The 14904-nt window shown below is 34.6% G+C and overlaps 6 protein-coding genes across 6 annotated transcripts; 5 read left to right on the top strand and 1 right to left on the bottom strand.

Annotated features, from left to right (window-relative positions):
* Positions 1-232: 232 nt before the first annotated feature.
* RPL28 (60S ribosomal protein uL15) lies at positions 233-1183 on the top strand (the record flags this gene model as incomplete). Its single annotated transcript, XM_003671902.1, has 2 exons — positions 233-281; positions 783-1183. The coding sequence occupies 2 exons, from the start codon at positions 233-235 to the stop codon at positions 1181-1183; spliced, it is 450 nt and encodes a 149-aa protein (XP_003671950.1).
* Positions 1184-1560: 377 nt separating this feature from the next.
* YGK1 (5'-deoxynucleotidase) lies at positions 1561-2217 on the top strand (the record flags this gene model as incomplete). The annotated part of the gene is made up of 1 exon (XM_003671901.1): positions 1561-2217. One exon carries the CDS (start codon positions 1561-1563, stop codon positions 2215-2217), a length of 657 nt encoding a protein of 218 aa, XP_003671949.1.
* Positions 2218-3175: 958 nt separating this feature from the next.
* SEH1 (Seh1p) lies at positions 3176-4213 on the top strand (the record flags this gene model as incomplete). The annotated part of the gene is made up of 1 exon (XM_003671900.1): positions 3176-4213. The coding sequence occupies one exon, from the start codon at positions 3176-3178 to the stop codon at positions 4211-4213; it is 1038 nt and encodes a 345-aa protein (XP_003671948.1).
* Positions 4214-4399: 186 nt separating this feature from the next.
* Positions 4400-7807, bottom strand: NDAI0I01350 (uncharacterized protein; the record flags this gene model as incomplete). Its single annotated transcript, XM_003671899.1, has 1 exon — positions 4400-7807. The coding sequence occupies one exon, from the start codon at positions 7805-7807 to the stop codon at positions 4400-4402; it is 3408 nt and encodes a 1135-aa protein (XP_003671947.1).
* A 1013-nt stretch (positions 7808-8820) lies between these two features.
* On the top strand, positions 8821-9693 carry USE1 (SNAP receptor USE1; the record flags this gene model as incomplete). The annotated part of the gene is made up of 1 exon (XM_003671898.1): positions 8821-9693. The coding sequence occupies one exon, from the start codon at positions 8821-8823 to the stop codon at positions 9691-9693; it is 873 nt and encodes a 290-aa protein (XP_003671946.1).
* A 2308-nt stretch (positions 9694-12001) lies between these two features.
* SRM1 (Ran guanyl-nucleotide exchange factor) lies at positions 12002-13507 on the top strand (the record flags this gene model as incomplete). The annotated part of the gene is made up of 1 exon (XM_003671897.1): positions 12002-13507. The coding sequence occupies one exon, from the start codon at positions 12002-12004 to the stop codon at positions 13505-13507; it is 1506 nt and encodes a 501-aa protein (XP_003671945.1).
* Positions 13508-14904: the final 1397 nt, after the last annotated feature.

The raw sequence follows: 14904 nt of genomic DNA, 5'->3' as shown, positions 1-14904 counted from the left end.
TTGTTACTCTTAAAAGAAAATATCAAAACAAACTCCGTCCATCAAAGAAAAAAAAGGACGCACGACGCAAACCCGGAAAGGCAAAATTCTGGGCATTGGCAAGTTCTCTTGAATAATACTAATTAATAAATCTGGTATATATCACGAACATTACAAAAATTCATTACGTACTTTTCTTCAATATAATCCTTAACTTTAAAAGAAAAAATAACCAAGTCCAAATCAATCGAAAATGCCATCCAGATTCACTAAGACTAGAAAGCACAGAGGTCACGTCTCAGGTATGTAGTTCCATTTGGAAGAGGGAATGAAAGAACCAAGGCTGTGACTTCTCTTTAAAGACTTTTTTCTCTTCGCACCACTATATGGAACCACTTTTCGATGTAAGATGTCTTTGTTTGCTCATACTTTCATATAATCATGACACATTTTGTGTTTGTGTTTCTTTCTTCTCCTTTTGAGATTGAATAATGAACTCTTCCTTCATGATTATTTTGAGCATTACATTTTACATTTAAGTATCGTGACTCCTAGAGACAATTGTTGACACATTTTGCCCGTTATAGTGTTGTCTTGTTGCAAATTTTTATTTCAGTCCTTGGAGTGAATAAAGAGTAATGAAACGAGAAACGAAGATGAAAAAATGAATGATATTTAAAGAGAAGGAACATCCCTGGTGTCTAAGTTTATGAAAATACGTACTTTTGCAAGATTTACTAACTATTTTTATATTATTGAATGAACTTTTTTCCTCATTTAAATATATATATTATTGATTACAGCCGGTAAAGGTCGTATCGGTAAGCACAGAAAGCATCCCGGTGGTAGAGGTATGGCTGGTGGTATGCAACACCACAGAGCTAACATGGATAAATACCATCCAGGTTACTTCGGTAAGGTTGGTATGAGATACTTCCACAAGCAACAAGGTCATTTCTGGAAACCAGTTTTGAATTTGGACAAATTATGGACTTTGATTCCAGAAGAAAAGAGAGATGAATACTTGAAATCTTCTTCCAAGTCTGCTGCTCCAGTTATTGACACTTTGGCTGCCGGTTACGGTAAGGTCTTAGGTAAGGGTAGAATTCCAAACGTCCCAGTTATCGTTAAGGCTAGATTTGTCTCCAAGTTAGCTGAAGAAAAGATCAAGGCTGCTGGTGGTGTCATTGAATTGATTGCTTAAGCGATTTTATTTTATAAGAAGAAATTATTCTATTATAAATAAATTACTTATTCTGTATCTTTTTTAGCATTCCTAACTTTAATATTTTTAAGGTAATAAATCAATATATTTTCTTTGCATTCATTATATCGTCTATTTAAAACTATATATCGGTTAATATAATTGATCATGAAAATTTAGATTTTTTTACATCGTCTTTGAAGTTCGAAATTTAGATATAACCTTATTTCTCTTTCTTCAACTATTGAAAGTATTCTAGGTATATATCTCAAAGTAGCAGTACATTTCAGTTGAACTCAGAACCTGAAAAGTTTACATCAAATAAAGAGAATAAACAAAGAAATATATAATAAAAGAAATAGGATTCTCAAACAAAAATGTCTAGTTGGAAACCAGAAGATCATATTCCTCCACAAATTAAGAGAATCCTTTCAAAACGAAATCCAAATCATGTCCTTGCATTTCTTTCCATAACTCAATTATTGAAACTACAGAAAAGAACAGGTTGGATAAATAATGGTATAACCAATGCAGAAAGTATATCTGATCACATGTATAGAATGGGAGTCATGTCCATGCTAATTAAGAATCCAAATGTTAATCGTGATAAATGTGTTCGTATTTCGTTAGTACATGATATTGCTGAATCATTAGTTGGTGATATTACACCGATGGATCCCATGACTAAAGAAGAAAAACATCATAGAGAGTTTGAAACTGTTAAGTATTTGGCAAATGAATTGATAAAGCCATATAATGAAATTGCAGCTAAAGAAATTATAGAAGATTGGTTAACTTATGAAAATGGGATTGGATTAGAAGGGAAATATACAAAGGATCTCGATAAATATGAGATGTTAATACAATGTTTTGAATATGAACAGCAATATAATGGTGAAAAAAATCTCGATCAATTTTATGGATGTGCTAATGTCATTCAAACTGAAGAAATTAAACAATGGACCAAAGATTTGCTAGAGGAACGTGAAGCTTATTTTCATGAGTTAACAAAGAAGAATCATCAGGAACTGTAGGGTATCTAACTAGATAAAGTAACTACAATCTACATATGATTACTGCCATAGCCCTTTTTCTATAAATGATACCAAGTTTGTAGAAACATTGGTATTTTGCCCTGGCGAAGTATATAGAACTTGTAATAGTGGAAATATATTCTAACAATAAATATATAGCATAAGAGATTATTTTTCAAAGATTGGTAAACGTGTATGAGGAGACTACCCTTTAGGCGAATTACTGCGTGATATCATTAAAACTTTGGATCGTACGTTCCCTGTTAAGCATCTTTGCCCTCAAACTGTTGGTATTAATTGTTGAGATTAAAGAATTGTAAGATACCATTGAAATATCTCTGAATACTGGCATAATACCAGGTCCTGCGATGATATCCATATGTATACATATTACGATTATTAAGGAGAGTTTCCCCTATTACTACTAAACTCTAATGATTCCCTTAATTGAAGTAAAAATAAATTGTATCATCTGTTTACAATACAATATGTACTACTTGAGAATACACATTCAGTTATGGCCTTGAATAGATGTGGTAAGTAGGATAACTTACCCATATTCTTCAATCCGTCAGTCAGAACGAAAGTGATCGAGGTCCTGAATCGATGACCTAAAAATCATAGTAATTGGGACCAGCACAGGTAAAATTTGAATACAAAACATCTCAAAGAGGATTAGCCATGCGACAGCATTCAAGGTATGTATACTATGTTAATTGGAATACTTTCCTTTCCTTTCCTTTCCTTTCCTTTCCTTGCTTGATTAAATTGAAATTGGAAATGAAGTTGCTTCAATATAACAAAAGGATACTTTACTTTTCCGAGTGCGAGTTGTCAAAACATGCGAGACATCGAAATTATTATTAAAATGTTTCAGTGATACAAACGGATGTCTATACAAGATTGGAAGTGTTGATCAAAATACGACAACAATAAGATAATAATAGCGCATCAAAAAATGCATGGAATGAGACCATTCGATAGTGGCCATGAAGACTTGGTCCATGACGTTGTTTACGATTTCTACGGAAGACATGTCGCGACATGTTCATCAGATCAACACATCAAAGTTTTCAAACTAGATAAAGATACCAGTGAATGGCAATTAAGTGATTCATGGAAGGCTCATGATAGTAGTATTGTTTCACTTGATTGGGCTAGTCCTGAGTATGGGCGCATTATCGTTTCAGCTTCTTATGATAAGACTATCAAACTTTGGGAAGAGAATCCTGACCAAGAAGAATGTTCTGGCCGTCGTTGGAATAAATTATGTACGTTAAATGATTCTAAAGGATCATTGTATTGTGTTAAGTTTGCTCCACCTCATTTGGGGTTGAAAATATCGTGTATCGGTAATGATGGTGTGTTGAGAATTTATGAAGCGTTGGAACCATCAGATTTGAGGTCTTGGGCTTTGACATCGGAAATTAAAGTATTACCTGTACCACCAGCTAATCATTTACAATCTGACTTTTGTTTGTCATGGTGTCCCTCTCATTCTTCTACTGAAAAATTGGCAGTTTGCGCCTTAGATCAAGCTTTAATATATCAAAGAGGTAAAGATGGGAAATTACAAGTGGTTGCAAAGTTGAATGGACACAAAGGTTTGATTAGATCTATTAGTTGGGCACCTTCCATAGGAAGATGGTACCAACTGATTGCTACTGGTTGTAAAGATGGGAAACTTCGTATTTTCAAAGTGACTGAAAAGCTTTCAGAGACGTCCTCATCATCGGCACAGGATTCTTCATATGGAGAACATGACAGTGATACGTTTATGTACGGGGAAGAGAAGGAAGCATCAAGTTTACAACCTTCAATTAGTGTGGAATTGTTAAGTGAACATGATGATCATAAATCAGAAATATGGTCTGTATCGTGGAATCTAACCGGTACAATATTAAGCAGTGCAGGTGACGATGGTAAAGTACGTTTATGGAAATCTACATATTCAAATGAATTTAAGTGCATGTCAGTAATCAGTGCAAAAGCATAATAACATATGAAGTAAAAAATATAAAATGTGCGTATATCGTGCAGAATCGTATAAAAAATAAAGAAAAATGGTTGAGTAATATATTAATCAATTGATCTATAATTTTTAGCTTGGGCTACAACGGTAGAGAATATATGTACATATATATGGTCTCAGATTTATAGATCATTCTATTAATTAGAGACTTCATGGCTCAAGGACAACTGGAGGGGCTACCTTTCCTTCCGTTACCCCTTGTGCACTACTTTTACTGTCGTTGGTAGATTCCTCCTTGGGCTCTGTGTGCTCCTCCTTGGGCTCTATGTGCTCCTCCTTGGTGTCGGTATCAACCTCATTTTGAGATTCTTTGTGAGATTCCTCGTTAGTTTCTCCAACAGTTCGATGTGCTTCTTGATTTTCTTCCGTTACTTCCTGTTTATCTTCCATTATTTCTTGTTTATCCTCTGCTGCTGTTGTTGTTTCCTTCTCTTCAGATATAGCTATGTCCTTCTTTCCTTCGTTAGATATCTTTTGATTCATCGTTAATTTAATCTTCTTAATCGCCGGTTTCCTATCCTTATTATCATTGGAAGGGCCTCTCTTTTCCCCTTTAACTGCCTTTGGTTTCTTCTCATTGAATTCTGGACCAACAATACCCGATTGACTCTCCTTTTCGATACATTGCAACAGAGTAAATGCTCGTCTAGCAAGTTCTAACGGAGTTCTACTTTGGAAAAAGAAATCTAGTTCAAAAAAGGGTGAGTCTCTGATCTCATCACGAATCATATCATAAAGATCGTCACGACCTAAATCATATTTTGAAAGTGTAATTAATAAAAATCTATCCTCCTCTTCAGAAAACGTTCTCTTGTTACTATTCGAAGGTGGATGCTTTAATGTTAATTCAAATAATGGATTCTTATATTTGGATACCTTAAGACGTAAAGCTTCTTGTTGTAACTTTAATTTCTTCAACTTCTCTTCATCAGCTTCAATCAATTTAACATATTTATCAGAATCCTCGATAGAATCCAAATTAGCCCAAAACGCTTTCGCATAATCACGAACATCTTGAACACTTTTGGTTTGGGCTAGCTCGGTAGCAATGGCTTGAATGGAATTCCTACCATATTTACCAGATAACGTTATGAATTTTCTAAACTCTGTTTTATTCCAGTTTGAAAACCCCTTTGCTTCTAATTCTTGCTTAGATTTTTCTTCTTCCTCTGTCAAAGGTTGTGCTTTATCAATAGATTCCTTCAATAACTTCAATTTATCCTTCATTTCGGCATTGGTTAAATCTTCTCCATATGTCACTTTAACATCATCTAATGTTGGAACATATTTTGTCTTTTTTGCAATCCACATACGATCTTTTTCATATAATTCATTTAGTAATGGTGAATGTAACTGATGACTGTAAAATACTTTAGGTTTAGGCATCCTTGGTTGTAATGGAGTAACAGCCTTTTTCGTAGTTAATACATCTCTATAATAATTATCAATGGAATAATTTTCCTTACGTTCACGTTTTGTCGGTTGTATCCATGTTGGGTCAATAATACCTTTTTGTGTTTGTTTCTTAAAATTTTGTCCATCCCACTCATATGCTGATTCCTGGTTGAATTTTTGTAAATCATCTAAACCTAAAGTCTCATATTTAGCATTCAAGGATTTCGTTTTATCTTCTGACATGGTTAAGATACTCTGTAAATCAACATCCTCTACTGCATCAGGCTCAGATTGGCTTGTAGTGGCTGAAGGGGTTGGAGATGAAGAAGCTGTAGAAGCACTCATGAAAATATCAGCAGCACCATGTTGAATCATTGATAATAAAGCATCCTTTGCCTCTTTTCTGTTTTCCTTTTTCAGAGTTTTCTTTTGTTGAATGACTAATTGATCCAGTCTTAATTTTTGTGTTGCTCTTTCCAAGATTTTTTCCTCAACTGAATTATTCGTAACAAATCTGAATACTTTCACTTGCTTCTTTTGACCAATTCTATGAGCTCTATCCATGGCTTGTAAATCAGCTTGTGGATTCCAATCAGAATCATATAAGACGACGACATCTGCACTAGTTAAGTTAATACCTAAACCACCAGCACGAGTGGTTAATAAGAAAATGAATTTATCAGAATCTGGAGAATTATAATCATCAATGGATTTGATTCTATCTTCATGGTCTGTGGACCCATCAATTCTACAATATTTATAACCTCTGAAGAAACAATAATCTTCTAATATATCTAATACTCTTGACATTTGACTGAAGATTAAAACTCTCGATCCCTCCTCTTTCATTTTTTTCAATAATTTATCAAGGACTTTCAATTTTGCAGAGTTATATACCAAATGTTCATCAGTAGTATAAGGTGGACCTGGTTCAGCACCATCGAAAAGGTACGGATGATTACAACATTTTCTTAATTGCATTACAATATTTAATAACCTTGTCTTGGATTCTTTATTAGGATTGGACCCATTAACTGCATCCAAATCTTTTTCTAAAATTTGTTTATACCATTTCTTTTGCATGGAGGACATTCCTACGTACAAATTTAATTCCTTCTTTGGTAACAATGAAGTTTCTACATCACTTTTGATTCTACGCAGTAAGAATGGTTGTAGGACTGTATGTAATTGTTTAACGACTTTATCTTGATCTTCCTCTGAAGTCTCTGATGAGAACCAATCATCAAAATCTTGTGAATCTGAAAAGATATCCGGTAGTAAGAAATTCAATAGTGCCCATAATTCATGTAAATTATTTTGTAATGGAGTCCCTGTAATTAACAATCTATTACGAGATGTAAACTCTCTTAACACTTGAGATAATAATGATTCTTCATTTTTAATTCTATGAGCTTCATCAATGACAATATATTGCCAATTCATCTTTTTAAGAGCTGCTTTTTCTCTAATGGTAATTTCATATGATGCCACCACGATATCAAAATCACATGTTAATAACTTATCCTTTATGATATCAGCTCTTTCTTGTTTATCACCTTGTAAGACAAATGCCTTCACATCAGGAGTCCATTTATTGATTTCTCTAAGCCAATTATTTAGAGTTGACTTTGGAGCAATAACCAAGAATGGACCATTAATATTTTCCATATATCTTAAATAACCCAAGAATGCAATTGTTTGTAAAGTTTTCCCCAACCCCATTTCATCAGCTAAGATACCTGCGATCCCATTGGTATGTAATGACACTAACCAATTCAAACCTTGAATTTGATAAGGTCTCAACTCACCATGGATATAAGTGGGAGATTCTCTAAATTGGAATCCGACTTCATCGTTAGTATCTTCAGTGGTTTCAATTTCTTCCTCTTTCAGTAATTCAGCATCTTCTTCTCTTTCAGTCTTCCTTCTTTTCTTTTGTGAATTTTTCTTCTTAGAATCATCATCGTTATTCAAGATGGTCAAAACTTTGGCGAACTTCTCATCTTTTTGAGCTTTATTTTCAATGAAATGTTTGAATAGTCCACTTAATGATAGTAAATGTTTGAATCGTTTTACTGTGCTTTCGATATCAAATTGTTCTTTCTTCCTTTTGGGATCAGTGATTAAGTAGTTAGAATTGGACATTGCTGGTGTAGTCGTCATATCTGTCACTCGTTCACACACTCGTTTTCTTTCTTTCTCTTGGGTATCTTAATCTAGCTACTAGTGAAGCAAGAGTTAATGTGTATGTCAATAGTCCCCCTGTTATGAGCTTCTATACGGTCTTTGTGATGTATAGGAACGAATGAAGTGATGGTTGTTCATGGAACTGATTTTTTTTCTTTCACTTGTTTGTTTTGGTTCGTTTTTGATTCGAAAAGTTTTCTTACATAAAGATTGGATACCAACTCATATCGATTCGCACAGCAAAGAAAGAGACCTTTTGCAAGGGTGAAGAACCCATCTTATGGGAATAGATAACTTACGAAAGATTACAAAGGCATCACTTGAGGATGCTTTTGAAAACAGGAAACTAATAAAGAAAAGATGATTGTTTATTCTGATAATTTTTCCTTTACAAGAAGGTTTGCTGTCCATCGTTAAGAGTCGTCTTGAAATCGTACCGGATAGAAGAAGACAGGATGTAGTAAATGATTAAAATTTTATAAGAGAAGTTATAAAAATTGTTATTGAAACCTTGGACAGAGGATCTTGAAGGAATGTTAAGAGATGTTAACAACCCAGTCGTGTATATACATGGATATATATATATTTAAAGGTGCTAGCACTAGCGCACGCTACTTTGTACTAGAGTTGTATTTCATAACTGGAAATATTTTAGATGATCTCCTTAACATACTTTCTTATCTACTCTATTATATTTTGCAATCTTGTCTCTTGTTGTAGTAGAGTATATTTTATCATATTATATTATGTTGTGTGTCTCTGACGTTTTTTTGTCTTTTTGGAAAGTTTTCTCTGTCGCGATAACACACATGTAACCAACTAGTCTACTAGGACCAAATATGCAGAGGAACATGAACATGAACAAGGTAAAGATTGGTGAAGAATAACAAGTAGCTAAGCTCCTGGCTAAACCCTTTGGTAGATGGATCGCTACTCAAAACGAGCACACAATATCTATAACACAAATAATAAAACACATACGGAGAAAAATGGTGGATGTAGCAGCTTTAGAATCAGGTTGCCGATTACACTCCAGCAACGTGGAGGACAACAACAACAAGCATGGTAGTGACAATGAGGATGCATTTCTTTCATATATAATCAATACAAAACTAATTGAAAATTTGAACCACATAAGACAAGATTCCATAATGAACACTCACAGTACACAACAACTACAACTACAACTAAAACAACAGCAACAACAGCAGAGGGAAAGACAGCCATTGGCTTCGTATGATGAATATTTACAACGATTAGAATTTCAATGTTCTAAAGATAATTATGAATTGTTAAAAATTTTAGAGAGTAAATATAAGGAAGTTCAAGAATCTAACAGAACGAGAAGATATAGTGTTGATTTTGATTCCGCTAATGGGTCAGATATCACTGCTAGTATTGAGAATGATAACTCTAAAATTGAAAATACTGAGGAAATTCATGATAATGATGATCATCAACATGATGATGGTGTAACAGCATTGAGGCAAAGATTATTGGGAAGACGATTAAGCAACAATGGCGATGCTCTTGTTCCGGAAAATGATAGTTCAGCAGATAAACAAATTGAAAATCATGATAATATGCAACAAAGTTTAATTGAAGATATGACAAAATTAGTCGGTAGTTTAAAACAAGGTGCTGTCGCATTCCAAACAGCTTTGGATGAAGATAAAAAGGTTCTTGGAGCTGCTGAAATTGGTATTCAAGTGGCATCAAAAGGTTTAGTCGACATTAGTTCTAAATTAAGAAAATATGACAAAGCAAAATTAGGTTACCTATTTTATATAGGTGCATTCCTCTTTATGATTGTCGGTTTAATAATAACGTTCATCATAATTAGATTATTCCCTGCATTATAAAAAAAAGAAATACAAAACAAATATATCCGCATTCAGCATTTTTATATAATTTACGTATCTAGATCTATAGAGAACAGAAAAAAATAACTTACATCTATTGAATAATAAATATAATATAACGTTCGCTATTATTAGATGCTCATTAATCTGAATGCCATTTAATTGTTATAGAGACATATATATCTATCACAACTTTAGGAGGAGAAAAATAATAAAAAGATGGAGAGAATAAATTTTATTAGAAAGGATATTAATAGATTCGTTATCTATTAGAATTAACTACAAATGCCATATATTCCATGATTATGCGGAAAAGCAGTGAAAGAACGATATATATATATAAATTGGAAAAAGATATACAATAAAAAATAAGGCTGAAACATCACCTTGCACTTTTCAAAAACAGTAGATGTTTCATCTTTAAATACCTACTGATTTTCTGGTTGCTCAGCTCTCCTTTTTGCTTTTTTCATCAATAATATTCCGGATGAAAAGAACAATGGGCACAATTATTTCATCAGCAATAACAACTAAAAAGTAATCGATCCTCTTGTACCATGGCTTCTTCTTTGTTTTCGTGAATGTACTATCAGTGAAAGCTTTTACACTTTGGGGTTGTTTCATTTAGCTTGGATATCCAAGTTATTTATTTCCTCAATAACTTCGTCTGCAGTATGTGGTAATTCGTTACCATCTTCAGCATCACCATTACTATCATCACAGCTGTTGCTCTTTTTGTCTGTTTTGTTATTGGAAGGACATGTAGCTCCTGGATAGCCCACCAATGTGGAAGATGATTCTAAGACGTTGTTTTGACCTTCATCACTTTCATATTCTCTACAGAGGATCGTTTGAGGCGAACAGTCAAACCGGAACGACCTGAGGATAAATCAGTGGACTAGACCCTTTCATAATATTCACCCTCTTCCATTTTTTTGTTTCTTATTCCAGTGTATTAAGTTGTTTAGGGAAAAGAAGTTATTCTTTTCTATACGTTTCACGGTTTCTCGTGTTCTTGTAAGTTAGTTCTTAAATTGCTAAAAAAAGTGGCAATAAGATAAAAAAAAGTTGAAAGTATTTAATTTAATTTTTGCATATAATTGCCTTTTCTTGTATTTTTCCCTTATTACCTTGATGTTTTTATTTGTAAAATGTGTCATGAAACGAAGTATAAAATGTGTTCCCCATATTTATTGTCACCGTGCTTCATTATGCGCGACATTTGGAGAATTACGGTCGCCACCTTCAGGGTGTGTCGTAATGAAATTCGCGTCACAACTTCTGGTCACCAATATATATCAGGACTGTACGCTGATCCTCAACTGAGAAGGTTCATGCCATTGTAGATTATATGTCGGGTGGTATTGGTTCCTTACATGCCGGCAAAAGAGCAGTTTTCTCACCATTTGAAGAAGTACCCTTTTCAGTAAAGTCTCTAATCTTCTAGTTTACACGATAAAACCGAACAGATATTGATCAAGGGTAAATTGCCTCAAAGAAATAAAGAGAAAGCTTTTGAAGAGTTGAAAACACTTATTATTAAGTGATTCCCTTTTACTTTTTAAATAAGTATACTTCATTCATAAACACTGGTCCCATATTACTCAAACAAACATAATGGAATCCCGACGTCCAATTGGTTGAAATGCAACCCAATTTGGTTTCTTACTCATATTAAAAAATCGGTTGGTAAGTTGAAAGACTTCAAATCTGATGATTTCCTATTCCCATTGTGTGGGGAATGCATTGGAATTACATAAGGCCCATAGAAGTTATGAAATAGTGATCCAGTCGTTACTGTACTTATATCTGTGACGATACATTTACAAAACATATATAAGTGCAAGTGTTGCCTGCTCGGCGGAACTTGCAAGTGTAAAGAGGTCTGCAGTTTTATTCAATATAAGGCTTGTATTATCATGTAATAATACCGGAGTATTCCTCTCACTTCTTCTCCACCCCTTATGCATATTCTCACCACGAGGGAGGTCTTATGTGGGACCATCCCGCTAGATTTCTCATCGATCCTGCCTAGAGGGCCTCCGACGGGGGCAGAAAACGGAGGGGCGGGACCATCTTCCTAGGCTCGTGGGGGCTGACAGTACGGGTTCCCTTGGCTGGCCTATACATACAGACGCGTACGCTCGATCAACAAGCTTTAAATCGAGATTACGTACATACGATATCAAGAACAGTGAAATTTAAACGGTCCTGAATCTTGATCTGCATTCTGCACTATGAACACAACTAAATAAGGGATAGTTGGACAATCCAAATAATAAACAAGTGTAATACCCATCTTCCCACGATGACTAAAAGATTAGCAAGCACAACGAAGGAAGAAGACTCAACTACCGATTCCATAATCAATGGTGGTGCTCATCACCAAAAAAAGAAATTTTCCAAGACATATGCTTCTCATATCATTAATTCTCCAGAAGATTACAAACATTTATATTTAAGTGTTCAACCATTAGATATATTCTGTTGGGGTAGTGGACCTATGTGTGAATTAGGTTTTGGTCCTCTTGCGAAAAATAAAGAAGTCAAAAGACCAAGATTGAACCCTTTTTTGCCTATTGATTCTGTTAAGATTATATCATTCGCTGTGGGTGGGATGCATACTATTGCTTTGGATGATGAAAATAATATTTGGTCTTGGGGTTGTAATGATGTCGGTGCTCTAGGAAGAGATACTTCTGGTGCCAAGGAAGTTTTGAAAGATATCGAATCTAAGCAAGATGGTGACGATGATGATGATGACGATGATGGGGATTTAAATGAATTGGAGTCTACTCCATATAAGATTCCAAGAGAGTGTTTCCCACCTTTGAAAGAAGGTCATAAGATTATTCAACTGGGTGCTACTGATAATTTAAGTTGTGTTTTATTTAGTAATGGTGATGTTTATGCATGGGGGACATTCCGTTGTAATGAAGGTATTCTTGGATTTTATCAAGATCAAATTAAAATTCAACGTACTCCATGGAAAGTTCCAAATTTCTCCAAATATCAAATTGTTCAAATGGCTCCAGGTAAAGATCATGTCTTATTTTTAGATGAAGCGGGTGTAGTGTTTGCTTGGGGGAATGGTCAACAACATCAATTAGGTAGGAAAGTTATGGAAAGATTCCGTTTGAAAACTTTAGATCCAAGACCATTTGGATTAAAACATATTAAATATATTGCAAGTGGTGAAAACCATTGTTTTGCCATTACCAAGGACAATACGATTATGAGTTGGGGGTTAAATCAATTTGGTCAATGTGGTGTATCTGAGGAAGTTGAAGATGGAGCTCTTGTTGCTGTTCCTCGTAAAATTAAATTTGTGGGAGAAGATGAAAATAAGATTTTAAATGTTAAATCGATTTCTGCCGGTGAACATCATTCATTAATTTTATTGGAAGATGGGACATTATATACGTTTGGTAGATTTGATATGTTTGAAATTGGTATTGCTAAGGATAAATTACCTGAATATACTTATTATGATGTACATGATAAACCACGGTCAGTTCCCTTACCTACGAAATTACAAGATGTTCCGAAATTCAAAAACATTGCTGCAGGCTCCCATCATTCGTTAGCTGTTGCGACAAATGGTATTGTTTATTCTTGGGGGTTTGGTGAAACATATGCTGTTGGTTTAGGGCCTGCCGGAGAAGATATTGAAATTCCAACGAGAATCAAGAATACCGCCACGCAAGATCATAACATTGTTCTAATTGGATGTGGTGGACAATTTTCAGTATCCGGCGGTGTAAAACTTTCTCCTGAAGAGATAGAAAAGAGAGAGGATGAAATGGATGATTGAATTTTATGGAAAAGAATATTAAAAAAGAAAAACTCAATTAAAAGAAAGAAACGGAACATTCTGTTCCAGACTATGTATAAATACTACAATTACTCTAACAATAGACTAGACTATAACGTGATAAATTATGAACACTAAATAAAAACAATCCAACTATTATCCTTTATTTAAAACTGTCATTTTCTAGGATGCTTGGAAAAATGCAGTGTTTCTTCTTTATTCAACATGCAATGCAGGATTAAAATGTTTCAAATTGCTGAAAGGCGACGTGAGATGCGATAAACTTGTGCTTCTGCAATTTTCCTTTTTACAAAGATTATTTTTTATTATTTTATGTTTGATTTTTTTGTTTACTACACATGTTAGTTAATTAATATCCGTTGGGCCGGCAGTTACCAGCATCCCGAAATGATGGCACATCAGAAAGTTTGGTAAGACAAAATTTACATACTATTTGAAGAAGTTGAAATTTCGCATGGAACACCTGGTAGCAATGTTTCGCAAGAAAAGGTGGGAATGAATGAGGGGTGATTTGAGTTTAAGTAAGTAACGTTATACACTACGTATATACGGTGGGAAAGTCTTCAAACTCTATCTGTATATTATTTGAAAATTAATAGTATGATATTTTTTCAGGAATGACGTGATGTAACATAATGTTAAACTTTTTTTAGCGAAACATTGTACGTACGCACTTCCGTACGGTGAACATTTCATTGTCTCCAAAATTCTCCTATCATCAATTTGACACATCGGTCCGTGCGGCGCTTTCTCTTCGTCCGTATTGAACCGGAAGGTTTTGATTGACCTGCCATTAATATTGAGGAGAAATAAACTATGACTTTCTCGAAGGGTTAAGTAACTCTAAAAGTATTGTTCTTCATGAGCTTTCATGGCATAAAGTACTTTTCCAAGAAAAATATAAATAACTTTAAGTAAATAATAGCGCCCCCTTGTTCCCCTGTCATTTTTGGACTTGCCCGTGTTTTTAACGCGGGTAGCAAACTTTTGATACGAGGTATTCTCTGTAGCCGCACGTCGAGGGGCACTCATCGAAAAAAAACTTTGGAAGGTTTTGTGTTTCGAATGAACGTGGCCCAGACGGGAATCAACACCTTCCCATTGTGGTTAATAACGTGCAAAGGATGTTCTTTTTCCATTACTCAGTGGGAGAAAAGTAGAAGCATAGCCCCTTGATTTACAGGTTAAAAATAGTTCGAGTTTTGAGTTCCGATAAAACGGGTTAAAACAGGGGGGAGGAGAAGGCAGAGAAGTCAAAGAGTTGTACTTGAACACTGTAAGGGAGGGGGGATGGGGGTCAGAAAAACCGGGGCCGGATTGTCTACGTCGTTGGCTCTGGAAATCAAAAAGATAGCGCTGGCGATGGCCAGACAGAT

This window comes from Naumovozyma dairenensis, chromosome 9 (assembly GCF_000227115.2).
Source record: "Naumovozyma dairenensis CBS 421 chromosome 9, complete genome".
In the NCBI taxonomy this organism is placed as follows: domain Eukaryota; kingdom Fungi; phylum Ascomycota; class Saccharomycetes; order Saccharomycetales; family Saccharomycetaceae; genus Naumovozyma; species Naumovozyma dairenensis.
The sequence above is the reverse complement of the archived record's forward strand: the minus strand, read 5'-3'. Positions and strand labels throughout refer to the sequence as shown.